At 33.5% G+C, this 16176-nt stretch overlaps 1 protein-coding gene across 2 annotated transcripts in view; it reads left to right on the top strand.

Moving 5' to 3' along the window:
- Positions 1–16176, top strand: part of MDGA2 (MAM domain containing glycosylphosphatidylinositol anchor 2) — an 854319-nt gene that overhangs the window by 755299 nt on the left and 82844 nt on the right. For both annotated transcript variants that reach the window (XM_010375832.2, XM_010375833.2), the window contains exon 10: positions 13959–14107. In XM_010375832.2, coding sequence (XP_010374134.1) covers positions 13959–14107 — 149 coding nt within the window. The remainder of the gene's footprint in view (positions 1–13958; positions 14108–16176) is intronic.

Here is a 16176-nt window from a genome sequence, read left to right as displayed (position 1 = left end):
TTGTATAGTTCTGTAAGACAATGCCAAAAAGAAGCCATGAGTGACACAATTGTATTGAAATAATGCCTCACTAAAGTTTCAAGAAAATAAATGCAAACTCATTTAAAATTGTCTAGTTAATTTTAAAATTCCTTCAAATTCCTTTGAGGAATTTGATAACAATCAAATTTGATTGTTAGCAATAATCAAATTAACTTATGGAAATCTTCCTAAAGAATGTTATTTGATTTGATTTTCTTTTGTTGTTGGAGTGGCAAGGGAAGTGTAATGGGAGAGCAATATTTATTAAACATGTATATTTTGTCAAGTGTTATGATAGGTATTTTATATAGGCTAATCAGGTACTTTTAAAAATAATAATTTGTGTATTATGATCCTTTTGGATCTTCAGATATGTCTTTTTTTTCTAGCCAAATTCATAAAGTAATTGTCCTTTTGAGAACCAAAAAAAAATTTTTTGAAGACTTCTTGCTGGTAATGAAATCAATCTATTACTAATATTATTGTGCTAATTAACTATACTTATTAATTAATTTTATGAGTAAGAACTCTTGATTTTCTATGACAGAGCTCTACTCAAATGACATGAATTCTTCTGGAATGTGTCTTAAACTGGGGGAGAAATTTTACAATGGGAAATATATCAGGTTAGCATTCAACCGATGTGGAGTATGTGTGGAGTGAACATTTGGTGGTTTGCTAAAACAGACATGATTTTGTAAGGATGAAGTAATTACTAAACCATGTTATTTCTACCCTTCCCAAGTAGGTTGCCTACCTATTTCAGTCTGAGTGACTTGTTTCCTAATAACCAATGGCAGGGTTCTTGGTGAATTACACAGTCTTGGGATCTGATCATCATTTTTCTAGTTTCTAATTCTTAGCAGTAAGCCTGGAGGGCATCATTGTGGGCCTTATTTTAATGATCTTTGCCTTCCCAATGGTTATAAAGTATTAATACAGGAAGATGATTTTAGGAACGGTTATAAAACTAGATTTGTGTTCATCTTGTATTTAAAATATTGAAGAAAAAATGATTTTTAAATTTAGATCATTTTAACTTATACTTAAATAACTTTTCAATTATATATTTTTATAAACATACATTCTGTGAATATCTAAACATTTTAAAAGTATCTGTAAAGGAAATTAGATTATATAACGTAATATTATATTCATGTGAACTTAAATTATTGAAGCAAATTATAAAAAGACTAAGTTACAAGTTTTCATACAAGTCTAAAGATCTTCCTTTCCATTTTTTTAATTAGGAAAAGAAAATTGAAGTTGCCATAATTTTAATTACTTCATAGCTATCATTCTTTATACTTATACATATTAATAAAGGAAATGATCTGTATATCATGAGAATCCTGCTATGTGGCATTTTCTTTAAATGCGTCTCTGAAGATTGGAGTATTGTAAAAAACTTAAAGCTTAAATAATTGGAATTTGTCAAATTATGGGTTATGTACACACACTTTATTCCATTTTACTCTATATTAGTTATTGTTATTCCATCGATATTTTTTGATATTCTATGGATTACTCTAGTCATTTTTATGTACTTAAATAAAAATATAATGAAAAATTTAAAAACGTTTTTATTCATATGACTACAATTAAATTGATTACATTTCTCAATTATACTAATGAAAGTAGGCTGGGCGCGGTGACTCATGCCTGTAATCTCAGCACTTTGGGAGGCCGAGGCAAGTGAATCACCTGAGGTCATGAGTTCGAGACCAGCCTGGCCAACACGGTGAAACCCCGTCTCTACTAAAAATACAAAAAATAGCTGAGCGTGGTTGCTCATGCGTCTAGTGCCTGCTATGCAGGAGGCTGAGGCAGGAGAATCGCTGGAACCCAGAAGGCAGAGGTTGCAGTGAGTTGAGATGGCACCACTGCGCTCCAGCCTGGGTGCCAGAGCTAGACTCCATCTCAAAAAAAAAAAAAAAAAAAAAAGAAGAAGAAGAAGTAAAAATAAACAAAGAAATTAGAATGAAACACATTTTTTTCTAAATTATAACTAAAAATTATAAAAGAAATTGTCCTCCAAGGTTCTACTGAAAACGTGGTATACATTTGAGTGCTTTATTCAGAGGAGATATTTTCCCTAATAATATTAACAAATTTAAAAAGACTATTTCAATTGACAAAATGTAAATTAACATATTTCTGCTGATAACTCTGTAAGAAGTAAGTGCCTGAATTCCTCCTTCTTCCCTACCAGCTGCAAATGACTATCTCCATAAAAAGATTTTGAGATTTTTTTTTTTTTTTTTGAGACGTAGTCTCACTCTGTCACTCATGTTGGAGTGTAGTGGCATGATCTTGGCTCACTGGAACTTCCTCCTCCCTGGTTCAAGTGATTCTCCTGCCTCAGCCTGCTGAGTAGCTGGGATTACAGGCGTGTGCCAGCATGCCCTGCTAATTTTTGTATTTTTAGTAGAGACGGTGTTTCACCATGTTAGTCAGGCTGGTCTTGAACTCCTGACCTCATGATCCTCCTGCCTCAGCCTCCCAAAATGTTGGGATTACAAGCGTGAACCACCGCGCCCAGCCTAGATTTTGAGATTTTTAAAAAGAGTTTTATTTTAAGTACAATTGATTTCCTTTCAGATCCTCAACCGATGGGACAATATATGAAGAAGAGATATTTGCCATCTGGAGCTTATAATTTATTTAAAAAACAGGAAGATAAATTAAGACAAGTAACTATTGAAAAGGTGATAAAATATAATGTGGTCATTGCATGGAGGTATTTTAGTTAGTAACAGCAGTCACTTTATCAAAATGAAGGTAGTTATAAGGATAGGGATTTTATGAATAATCCTAAGGAAAGAAAAGATTTGCCAGAGTGATTAACTCTTTCTCATTTCAAGTACATGTGATAAATAGAATCTTCTTAGTCATTATTTGTCATTAAACAGGTCTTATATAAGATTAGTTAAGCAAGGAAAATAAGCGCTTATTTTAGCTGAAGTTTTCTTCTAAGGGTTTTTAAGTTTGTGATTTTTAAAAAGTCCATTAAAGCCGGGCACGGTGGCTCAAGCCTGTAATCCCAGCACTTTGGGAGGCCGAGACGGGCGGATCACAAGGTCAGGAGATCGAGACCATCCTGGCGAACACGGTGAAACCCCGTCTCTACTAAAAAAATACAAAAAACTAGCCGGGCGAGGTGGCGGGCGCCTGTAGTCCCAGCTACTCGGGAGGCTGAGGCAGGAGCATGGCGTAAACCCGGGAGGCGGAGCTTGCAGTGAGCTGAGATCCGGCCACTGCACTCCAGCCTGGGCGACAGAGCGAGACTCCGTCTCCAAAAAAAAAAAAAAAAAAAAAAAAAACAGTCCATTAAATATTCTAAATATTACTGTTTTCATTTACCAAAGTTTGTTTTTTTCACTGGTGTTGGTTTATGAAAGAATAATGCATAGAACACCAAAAAGGATGTGACAGTAATTTGGCTTAAAAAAAATACTCTGATGACATCTTAAATCTTTTTTAATTTGTTCTAGAGAGCTTTTGAAAAGTATCGCTTGTACTACATCTACAAAGTGCAGTGGGGACTAAGTTTTAATTATCTATCTGTGGGAGACAAATTCTGTTAAACTTTATTGAAGCCTTTTGCCAACATTTGGGTATTACATGTTAGAAATATTGAACTTCTCAATCTTTTCAGTTTTATTTCTTTCCTTCTTTGGGTGTTGCATACTCATGAAATAAATAGTTTTCAGTTGTAAATGAATACTTAGAATTGGAATGACATGGTCAATTCGGAAAATAATAAAAATAGGAGCACAAATAACCTGTCAACTCATTGCATCATTAGATGAATTCTGCATTTGTCACCCTCTCAAATTATATAATCATGGGCCAGGCACAGTGGCTCATGTTTGTAATCCCAACACTTTGGGTGGCTGAGGAGGGGGGATCACCTGAGGTCAGGAGTTCGAGACCAGCTGGCCAACATGGCAAAACCCTGTCTCTACTAAAAATACAAAAATTAGCTGGATGTGTAATCCCAGCTACTCGGGAGGCTGAAGTAGGAGAATCACTTGAACCCGGAAGGTAGATTTTGCAGTGAGCCAAGATCGCGCCATTGTACTCCAGCCTGGGAGACACAGTGAGAGTCCATCTCAAAAAAAATAGATGTGTGTGTGTGTGTGTGTGTGTGTGTGTATGTATATGTATATCTCTATATATGTGTATATATACATATATGTATTTATTGTATATATACACATATATTTTTAATATATGATCATGGACTATATGAATTTATAAAAATATGTGTGTCTTAAGCATATATCAGGTCAAATACTATTTATGTATTTACATTATTTAAAATATATATTGATTGAAAGTTAAGAATACTTGTAGCATACCTTTATTGTACTCAACTATCAAGTTAACTTCCTAAATTAAAATGTCATATGTGTATTCTCAGACATTGTATAATTCAGTTAGACATTTGCCCTACCAAATAAACTCTATTGTCAAAACCAGATCACATAAATCATAAGTCTTTCATAAACTTCACTTGAGGAATAATTAGCAAAGTTTCCAAGCAAGTAATTCCATAGACCACCATTCATCTTTAAGAGGTACCCAGTCTATCAGATGTAACTTCCTAATATTCATTTTCCCTTTTTAGGGGTTTGATGTAACATAAATGTTAAATATACATTATTCAAATTAGCACAGGGAATCTACCAGGGAATCTAGTCTTGGAGTCTTTCCATTTTTATACTTTGCTAGTTAGAGATTCTACGTGGCTTTCACTCTTTACCAAAGCTATGGTTCATGCATACATAAGTGTCATATTTGTTTAAAATAACAATTCAGCAGACAGGTCAAGTCTAAGAAAGACACTTTTTAGATGTAAACTTAGCATATTCTGAACTCTCAGATAAGAACCTAGTAACAATACATTCCAAACTGTAACATCTTGAATTAATTTAGAACAGAGTTTAGCAATCATGGGTCATAGATGTGACCCCAGAGCCAAATTTGGCTGGCCAACCGTGTATATATGGCCTATGAGCTAAGAATGATTTTTACATTTTAAATGGTGTGGTTGCTTTGTATTGTTCAGTACCCTCTACTGGCCTCAACTATATTATGTCTAATTCTGGGAAAGGGCCTCAACAAGAAATAAAAATGATTTTATAGAAAGCATTTTCAGAAATTATTCTGTATTGGAATAAAATTATGATGTTTTTGTAATTAAATGCTAAGTACTATGATGTAAATAATTATCATAGAACAAAGAGTTACTAAAGGAAGGAAGGATAGTGGTGATTTTGGTATTAAAAGATAGCTAACAATTGAAAAGCAGAGAGGAACTGCAGGAGGAAAGTATTTTAGTTTATGGGATCAAGGTGTGTGAAGATAAAACTGGGGCTTTAGAAACATTCAGTCATTGGCATGCTGAGTCACTAGAAAGTGAATAGAAGAAGTGAAATCATGTGAAAAGTTCACTGATTGATTTATTCAATAAATACTGAATTACAAAGCTTTTGTTGGTGTGAAGTGATAAGAGTGAGATTCAACGTTATTAGAATAAACTCTAATAGTTACAAAGAAGAGGCATTCTAAAAGATGAATCTGTAAATGCAAGAGAGGCATCAGAAAAAGATGAGTGGGCAAGACTTCCTTTTATAAGTGAATTTAGCCATAAGTTCCATAAAGCTTGTTGCCAGTTTCTCCTGGTATATGTTCATCATGAAAATGCTTTAGACATATTATTATGACTTTATCAGTTCATAAATTCATATATTGGCTGAATGTATTGTTTTTGTGACTGAATTTTTAAAAAATAATGCTAAAATTGATTTTCGTAAACAAGTTTTCCAGATTAATAATAGGAATACTAACTTGACACACAATGTTTTAAATAAAATCATTTCTGGGAAATAAGACATTTATTTTTTCAGCAGATTTATTTTGAAGAGGCATAACCTACAAGAGAAATCATAATATTGTAACCAAAGCAATTGTACCTTATGCCTGAGCAGATTTAAAGGCTTTCTATAAAGATCCCAGAGATTTGTAAAGACTGACAATATAATCAATAGTTTCATTATTTAATCAGTAAACCTGCTTTCCAAGGCTATAAATTCTTAGGAATTTCTTGAGTGCTGAAGTGTGGTCGCAGGGTAGTCTGCCTTAATGTGATGTGTACAGCTCTGCCTCCAGCAGAAGAAAATGAATTCAAGTAAGGGATGAATAAACCAGCTATATTGTGATTTAAAAGTAATGTCGTGATAATGACTGGTCATTGAAAAATATATTCGCTATTACTAAATGGGAAGACACAGTTTTGATAAACACTTCTCTGTCTCAAGTACCAAGGCACTTGACCTAAATGATTTAGTTGGATTATAAATTGTTGCACACATCTTGCATTCATTTTAAAAATGAATCTTTAACTGACAGATGTTGTCATTGACTCCACAGTTGTATTAATTAGTTGTTATGTTTTTATTTCCTGCATACATATTGACAAGTTATCACTGTTGAACAAACTATTAATAACATTGAGTTTTATTGCTGCTGTGACATTCATCTTAATTCCAATATATTGTTTTAAAGTCAGATACAATTGTTTATTTTGTTAACTACTGCCTGCATGTTTAACATTTTTAATTCCTTCTTCATATAAATTTAGCATCTTTCAAGCCAATGAACTAGGTAGAACCCATCAAATTGGTAATAATTCCTGTATTACTTACTTTTAATATGATAAGATCTAATATTAAATACCATACAAGTAAATGCCAAATAAAGATAACTGAGATAAGTATATTGCTATTTTAAAAAATTTTCTTTTGACTTGACAGAATTAAATCTTATTTTCCTCAAAGTACTCTTTATGCTCCTAATTTCATGACACATTTTTATATGGCTTTGAATCTAAACAATAAGCCTTCAGAAGGACAGAATCTCAAGAGGTGATGAAATCTTTCACTCCTTTTCCAGGATGAGATGTTCACAGTCATTTTCCCTCTCAGAGATGCTAGTGACCATTCAGTCTCTCAAGACTGAAAATTTAGTAGTCTCCGCTCAGGATCCAGTCAGAAGACACATGCTGATCAGGAGTTTATGCACAATCACTTTTGAATTCATCAGCTTTTCTTCTTTTCTCAAATAACGTATCTTTTTTTTTTTATAGGCAGTATTTTTTTTACTAGTTCCTGCCTAAGGTTTCTCACTCATTCACTCCATTAGCTTCTTTCCCAGCAGTTATTGTTGTAAAACATAAAATAAATGTATATCATTTCCCTGATTAAACATTTAGAAAAATGCCTTTTTCTGTAGAAACATTTTTTTCTCTCTTCTAATTAATATGACTCAAGATTCATTAATTTGAAGAGAATGTAATTTTTGTTCCAGTAGTTGCATGTTCTGTGTTTTGCCCTATGGAGGAATGACAGAGAGCTGCATATGTTTTTATTGTATATTTTACCTAATATTTTAACACATAACCCACTGCCTTAGCCAGTCTATGTATGTAAACACAATGTGACTTTGATTCTCAAATCGTTTCACTATATTGATTAGCTTCTAGAGCTGTGATTTCTGATTTTTAGAAGGCTTTTTTTTTTTTCAAATCAGTGTATCATCAGTGTTTAAGTTCACCTTGAATTTCAGTATACATTTGAGAAGTTTTAAATTAGGTTTAATTATTTTTGATACTTTGTAAATGTGTTTTTTGTGAAATTCTTTCCTTATCACCATTTAAATTATTTGGTTCCTGTCCAATTATTTGCCATCACTCAGTTCTTTACACACTAAAAAAAATGAAAATCAGTGGATTCACTATAAAATCTTTTCTCCCATTTACATGAGGACTGGTTAAAATCATTTCAGAATAACTGGACTTTAGAGTAAATATTCAACATCTTATATCACTAAGATACTTCACAAGTTAGCGCTAACATATTTTTCCTGTATTCTGCAAGCACATGGATTATGTCAGCCATTGTGTGTTCTTGAGAAGTGCACAGTTTGGTAGGAAAGGTGGGCACTGAATGTTACAACAGTACCATATCCTAAAGTAGTTTCAAAAGTATCTATAACATATTCATTTTTCTCCACCTACGGTCACACTTTATTTCTTCTCCTTTTTATCCCTTCATGAACCAACCTTGTCTGTCTGAGAGATTTGATTTTTTCTTCTTTGAGATCAGTTAAAATGCCAGATATTTCTCTTGTGAAGGCTTTCTATGGTCCCAGTAGAGAGTATCAATTATTCTTTCATAGAATGTTCCATAGTGTTCGTTTATATTTTTCTATTGTATGACTTTAGTCTTATTAAGTATACTTATGTATACTTATAAATTCTATTTTCATTTCTTTTCTTTTTTTCTTTTTTGTTTTTTTGTTTTTTTGTTTGTTTGTTTTTGAGGTAGAGTCTTGCTTTGTCTTCCAGGCTGGAGTGCAGTTGGATGATCTCGGCTCACTGCAACCTCTGCCTCCTATATTCAAGCAATTCCCCTGCCTCAGCCTCCCAAGTAGCTGGGATTATGGGTGCCTGCCACCACTCCCAGTTGATTTTTGTATTTTTAGTGGAGATGGGGTTTCAACATGTTTGCCAGGCTGGTCTTGAACTCCTGACCTCAAATGATCCTCCAACCTTGGCATTCCAAAGTGCTGGGATTACAGGCGTGAGCCACTGTGCCCAGCCTAAATTCTATTTTATTTTTCTCTTATCTGATACCTAATCTTGCTATTTATTTATCTTGGTAATCTCTCACAGTGGAATGTTTTCTTGTGTATTTGTGTATTCAAAATGTTTGTGAATTTATAATCATTGGGATTTAGAGGAATTATCTGCACCTTAAATTGACAGCATGTCTTTCAAGATCATTTTGGCATTAGCTCTTTTCAAGCACTCCAGCAGTATCACTAGTCAAAAAAATTTTATGGTAACATAAATATTTTTGTCATCTTCCTATACTGGTGAGAGTCAAATGTTTTCTAGTATATCCTACGTCTGAAACTATAATTTTTCTAGATTTTGTTCATAGGTGGTGGCCTCATTAACCTTATCTCCATGGGCCTGAAAATCCATCTCCCAATGATAAAAAAGACCAACAGCACTCTATTTATCTCCCCTAACTCTTATTAAATGTCTTGTTTTCAGTAGTGTTTTTTGATCCCTAGAGACTTCTTTTTCTTGCTTGCAAACATACATCTAAAAAGATGTTTGGCATAATTTCATCTAGCATTTCTAGATGAGAGATATAAATTTGTTCTTGTTTTGAGTCAATTATGCCAACAACGGTATCAGAATTTGTTGTTTGTATGAGGTTTTTTTTTTTTTTTCCCCTGAGATTGTGCAATTTGATGATAAAGTGGGCTCATTTTATTTATCTAGATTTTCTCAGCACCTCACAGGAAAGCAATATGTATTAGCTACATATTGTCTCTTTTACAAAGTGAAAAATTAATAGATATCCCTAAATTTGCAAACATGTCCTATCAACCTGTGTAGTTCTTTTAAGTTTATCTTCCTACAGTCTGTTTTCCAAAATGTGAATTATTTTCAAAAGCAAGATATGTTTGGTCTCGATCACTATTATATATTTTTTTGTTTTTATTTCAAAAACTCTGTTGACTTTACTAAAGTCAGTTCTTTTATCCAAGCACGTTTTAAGTGTTCATAGCGGGAATAATAATTGTTTTTAATTTATGTTTGAACTTTACACATAAAATTATATTTTGTAGTCTCAATGTAATTATTTTTCAAAACCATTTTACAAAATACCAATATTTCTATATAAATCTATAAAATATTTTCAAAAACAAATTTTTTTCTACATAGATATTTTAGGGATATTTTTTAAATCCAAGATTTATATATAATCATACATGATGATTCCAAAAATTACCTCCCAGTTCAGTTAATGAATATAGTTCTAGGTCAGTTAATCTGAAAATATTTAGATTGGAACAACATTGTATAAGAATAAAACTAGAATGTGAAAGAGTAAGAAAATGTTCTTGGTATGCTTACTGGAAGAATTAAAATGCCTGAGGTATAAAATGGAAAAAAATATTTACGAATTCTTTCCCTTTTCAACCAGTAGATGTCATGTTTGGATGTCAAAGCCCAAGATTATTATAAGGTTATTTCCTTAGTTTTACTGTGTCTTTATTACAAATCAGTATATAAGCATAAAGTATAATTGGCTCTGAAATTAGAGGAGAAAATTAAGTGTGTCCCATTTCAAAAAATTTAAGATGCCCTTTTCCAATAAAATCAAGAAGCATTTTTCCTTTTTAAAGCTTTTCCACGGTAGGTTCAGGAGAAAGTATGCCGTGAGGCGTAAGTAAGCACATCTATATTTAATCATAATAACTGAAAATTATTTCTGATTAGCAATTACTTATTACTAATCATTACTATTTATGCACCATCTAAAAATGTTTTTTACCTTTAATTCCAAGTAATATGATTATTCAACTAAAAAAAACTTTCACTAATTTGTTTTTTAATCTCATGATTCTAAGTAAAAAAAGTAATAGATCTTATTGTATTTGATTATTTATTTGTATAACCTTTCATATGTTATCCCTATCTCCATTCTGCACCTTAATTTATTTATATATAATACGAGATATTGAAATAGTCTCTAAAGTATTTTCTAATCTAATGCTCCATGAAAAAATATTACCTGTGGTTTAGCCAATGCAGATAAAGCATTTTAAAAAATACATTGGAAAGCCTTTGTAATAGCCTGCAATTAAATATAAAGATGATAACATTTTATAGTGAAATTGGATCTATTTGTAATATTTTAGTGGGTTAGACTGGAGCTTAAGTTTTTACTACCTTGAAAATGGATCTTGATAAACAAATTCATATTACTCACAAGATCATGAGGATCTGTTTTTTAACTTCAGGGTAAAACTATTTCAGTAACCTCAAAAGTGTTCATTTAGATAAATAATGTTCCTAGAACAATGGCAATTTGTATTCATGGCATGCAGCCAGTTATCCTCGTGGTAGTCAACAAAAGTCAACTATACTAGGATAGCTACTTCTTGAAATGCTTCGAATATTTCCTGTTATTATTCTATCCTACTTCGCCCCATCCCCATTATCTGATGTCTCTCAGTCTTGCCCCAGAGAGATCCTGGCTGTCGGATCAGGCATGCTGCTGCCAGTCTCAGAGGAGGAAGACCAAAGAGATGTTTCTTATGACTTTAGGATAAGTTTTTACATCTTTTATTATATAGACTTGGAGGTAATTTCAGAGAGAAATTTCAGCCTGTTTAAAGCATTCCAAATTGTAAGACCTGTATTTCCTTACATCAGAATAACCCGGCGTATTTGAGAATGTCTGGATTCCTGGTCACCACCTTAGAGGTGAATTCATCCTTATGAATACTATATTTGGAAAGATATTTTTCTTTACAATAAATACGTGCCCTTTCAAGAGGAATTTTTTTTAATGTTATGAGATAATTTTGAAATGCCAGTTCCTCTGTATTTAAACCATATTTAGTCTAAAATTAGTTAACATATCAAATCCAGTTTGACAGGCAAATGTTTTATAGCAGCCTACAGTTCAGTTTCAGGACTGAAAGTTATTTTAAATGACAATCTTGTGGGCAGCTACCTTCCTCAGCCCTGCTAAATGGCTGTTTAAGTGTTGACTAAATACCTCAAGTAAAGCGAAATTTATAGTCTACTGAGGTAGGCCATTCCATATTCAAAAGTCATTGGTAGAACATTTCTAAGTCAAAGTATGTACCCATTTTAATAGGAAATCCCTGGTATTCATCTTATTTCATGTATCTGTTAACGTTTATTCTGATTTTATTTGTGATCTATTTCAACTCCTAGAAAACTGTATTCCCCCACCCCCCACCCCCGCTTTTTTCCCATGCTAAATAATCCCTAGTTGTGCCTGTATTCTCTTCTTGATTCTCTTTGAATGAATTGTTACTTTATTAAGAATGGGCTACTTAGAACTGAATCAGTCACCCTTAGGCTTCTTCCTTGATTAAATAACAAAAGCAACCCCTCAGTCTTCATAGAAAAGAAACACTAGACTTTTACCTCCCCAATTCAATCCAGATACCACTCTGTAAAGAAAACACTCTAGGTTTATGTTACTCATCTAAGCAGCTCATTACTTCTTTAGTAAATTTGTAGGTATTGAATGTGTATTTTTAATTAAAACTTCTAGCTGTCTGACTCGGCTACTACTAAATTCACTTCCTTTATTTCATTTTGAAAAATTTTGTTTCAAATACAAATTACCAAGAATGTTTTGCTACTTGATTCCTTCACTCAGTATGTTGTTTTCCTCTCATTTGGGACTTTGCCTTTTTTTTTTTTCTGGTAGAGGCATGATTTCGCTTCGTTGCTCAGGTTAGTGGGTCTTTAACAACTGGGCTCAAGAGATCCGAGCACCTCTGCTGCCCAAAGTGTTGGGATTACAGGCATGAGCCCTACAGCTGGCCTAATCTAATTAAAAGAAAAAAAAAAAGAAAGAAAAAAAGAAAAAATGTTAAATGAGTGATGATAGAAATGCAGCTTTTCCACTTATTAAGAATTGCAAAGCTACATGAAAAGTCTGGAAAAAATGTAATTAGTTTCTATGAATGAGGAGGCCATACCTCCTCATTCATTGTGTTCTTTTTTTTTTTTTTTTTGAGACGGAGTCTCGCTCTGTCGCCCAGGCTGGAGTGCTGTGGCCGGATCTCAGCTCACTGCAAGCTCCGCCTCCCGGGTTTACGCCATGCTCCTGCCTCAGCCTCCCGAGTAGCTGGGACTACAGGCGCCCGCCACCTCGCCTGGCTAGTTTTTTGTATTTTTTTAGTAGAGACGGGGTTTCACCGTGTTAGCCAGGATGGTCTCGATCTCCTGACCTCGTGATCCACCCGTCTTGGCCTCCCAAAGTGCTGAGATTACAGGCTTGAGCCACCGCGCCCGGCGATTCATTGTGTTCTTAATATCTAGGACAATATTTTTCATTGAATAGGTTCTCATTAAATATTGTTTTATTATTAAATAAATATGTTATTTGTAATAGAAAAAATTATACTTCAGAATATTGGGAAGCTGGATCTGTAATTCCAAATGGTGTGTAAACTTTTCATTTTGGCAATTAAGAAAAACAGATGGTTTTTATGTGCTATATACGCTATATGTAATTCATATTTCTTTAAAAATTAAATATAAGCTAAATATTGACTAGATCTTTTATTAAGTAATTGTTTTAAATTGTTTTAAGTTGTATTAAGTTCACTTTATTGATGAAAGCCGCAGGTAATACAAACACAAATTTTCATTTCCTCTAATTGTTTTCTACACAGTGAATCACTCACTTCCCGAAATACCTCTTTTGACCTCTAGGATACCACGTTTTTAGTTTTCCCCAAATTTATGGTTGTTCCCTCTTGGGCTTCTGTGTGATTTTTATCTCCTCCCATAACTCTCAACCTTGGATTGCCCCAGTGTCAGACTTTCACCTTCTCTATCTACTCACACTCCCTCGGTATCGTGGCTTTAAATTTAAATTCTATCTGCATGCCTACGGTTAGCAAGATTATATCTCCAGTTCTGATCTTTATTATATTCCAGAGTAGTTATATCCTACTGCATACTTGATGTATCTGTTTAGATCACTCAAATTATTTAAAAATGACTTTGATCTTCTTTCTCCAGATTTCATCCTCCCATAGATTTCCATTTTGGTTGATGAAAATCCCATTCCTCCAATCACTTAGACCAAACAGTTTGTGTTCATCCTTCTCTTCTCACACTGCTCATCCAATCAACCAGGAAATCTCACATTGTTGTCAAAATGTATCCAGAGAATTGACAGGATTTTTACTAGTGGAAGATAGAGTAGAAATAGTAAAAGGGCCAAAGGGAATAAGTATGCTTACACTACAATATGTCATCATTCAAATTTAAACACACTTTCTGTTTTCAGGAAAGGCCTATGCTCCAGAATTCTATTATGATACCTACAATCCAGTATGGCAGAACAGACACCGTGTTTATTCTTACAGTCTACAGTGGACACAGATGAATCCTGATGCAGTGGATCGGATTGTTGCATACCGATTGGGTATCAGGCAGGTGAGAAATCTAATCGATGTCCTTTTTACTTTGTGGTCCTCTGTGAAGACCTTGTTGTTACCATTTTTCTAATAGTTTTGCATGGATTCCAAAATATATTTTATGTATATGTGTGTGTGTGTGTGTGTGTGTGTGTGTGTGTGTATATACACACATATATATATGTTTTCACCATATGTATATTACTCTACACAAATTGTTCCAAATTACTTAAAAATCTTTGAAATTACACATTTTTCACTATGACAGCAGACATATTAAAGTGACAGCCTTTGAGCCTTCTAAAATCCTTCATCACTAGATATGCGAGATAAATTACATGGTATAACTTCAGAAAAGGATCTTACTTCAGATGTGCTCACACTCACCTGTACTGCATAAGCATTTGTCTTGTTTCCTAAGAAGCCAGAAGTCGAACATATTTTTACTTTAGGAGTTCAAGATATATACAGAATGTGGCATAAGCTAATTTAATATGTCTGAGAAATAGAAATACTTTTGTAAAATGAAAAGAAATTGAAGTATGATAGTTTCTTAAGGAAGCTGAAAATCAAGTTATGTGGAAAAAAATGTATCTTTTTCAAAGGGTTAAAATGTTAAATTCACGTATCCTTTGTATAAATGATATTTTTGAAATTTAAATGTAGATCTTTACATTGTTTCTTGTTAGCATATTATCTGGATGAATTTCAGCATAACAAAACATTTTCGAAGATTTATTTGATCACCACGTAATCTATTAGCTCTCCCTCAAAACCTTGTATTATCCCTGGATTGGCAAAGTGTATGTTCCACTTCCTTAACTAAATCACAGAATAATCTTTTGAGTTGGGATGGTAGAAAGTATAAAATTTTCACAGAGTAAGATTGATCAACCTCCAAGGATTCATTCAGCTATTCTTTTTTTTTTTTTTTTTTTTTTTTTTTTTTTTTTTTTTTTTTTGAGACGGAGTCTCACTCTGTCGCCCAGGCTGGAGTGCAGTGGCCGGATCTCAGCTCACTGCAAGCTCCGCCTCCCGGGTTCACGCCATTCTCCTGGCTCAGCCTCCCGAGTAGCTGAGACTACAGGCGCCAGCCACGTCGCCCGGCTAGTTTTTTGTATTTTTTAGTAGAGACGGGGTTTCACCGTGTTTGCCAGGATGGTCTCGATCTCCTGACCTCGTGATCTGCCCGTCTCGGCCTCCCAAAGTGCTGGGATTACAGGCTTGAGCCACCGCGCCCGGGCTCATTCAGCTATTCTATCATAAAACCATTGTTTTTTTTTTTTTTTTTTTTTTTATCTTGCTCACAAGGTCACAATAAAATCACTTGTATGATACATTACTCACATTAAGATACATTGTAAATTGCATATTTTTATTCAACCTGTTTAAGATTCTCAAAAAAGTGAAAGAGCTTGTCCTAGTGAAAACATCCTGGCCTTTGATAATTACTGGAATCTTCTCTAAGTGCTCACAGGCTACCGATATAGCAGACCATAGTGGATCATTCTCGATGTTTCTCTGGTTATCCCTCATTGAAAAAGGTCTGTAGGTAAATCTGAGCAAAACTGAAATCTATATGAACATTGTTCTACTCATTCTAATTTGCTAATTTTCTTTAACAGAGAAGATACAAACAATAGCAGCAACAAAACAAATTAGCAGTTCTTTCTCCCTCAGTTTGTGGGCTTATTTCTTTCTTTCTTAACACAGCTAGTATTTTAAAACCTTTCATATTTGGAGTATCTATAAGGATTCTTGACTTTACACACCTCATACACTTTTTAAAACTCCTTACTACATTGTTTAATCATTCACATTCACTTTTTTGTTATACATTCTTTGTAGAAATATAAGAATCTATGACTAAATTTTCATTTGTAAAATTGTTTTCTTTAGGTAATTATTGTGCTATTTTCTGGTTATAGGTTTATTTGCAAAGATAAAGTCATAATTGTATCTTTAGTTTCTTACTTTCTTCCTCAGTTGTGTTTTCTTGGAGTCTCTGGGTAACTTCCCATTACTAGCTGTGTGTTTTAAATTCATAGAATTTACCCAATCCTTCTCATCATCCTCTTCCTTTACTCT

This window comes from Rhinopithecus roxellana, chromosome 5 (genome assembly GCF_007565055.1).
Source record: "Rhinopithecus roxellana isolate Shanxi Qingling chromosome 5, ASM756505v1, whole genome shotgun sequence".
NCBI lineage: Eukaryota > Metazoa > Chordata > Mammalia > Primates > Cercopithecidae > Rhinopithecus > Rhinopithecus roxellana.
Note: the sequence above shows the minus strand (reverse complement) of the source record. Positions and strands in the feature narration are given on the sequence as shown.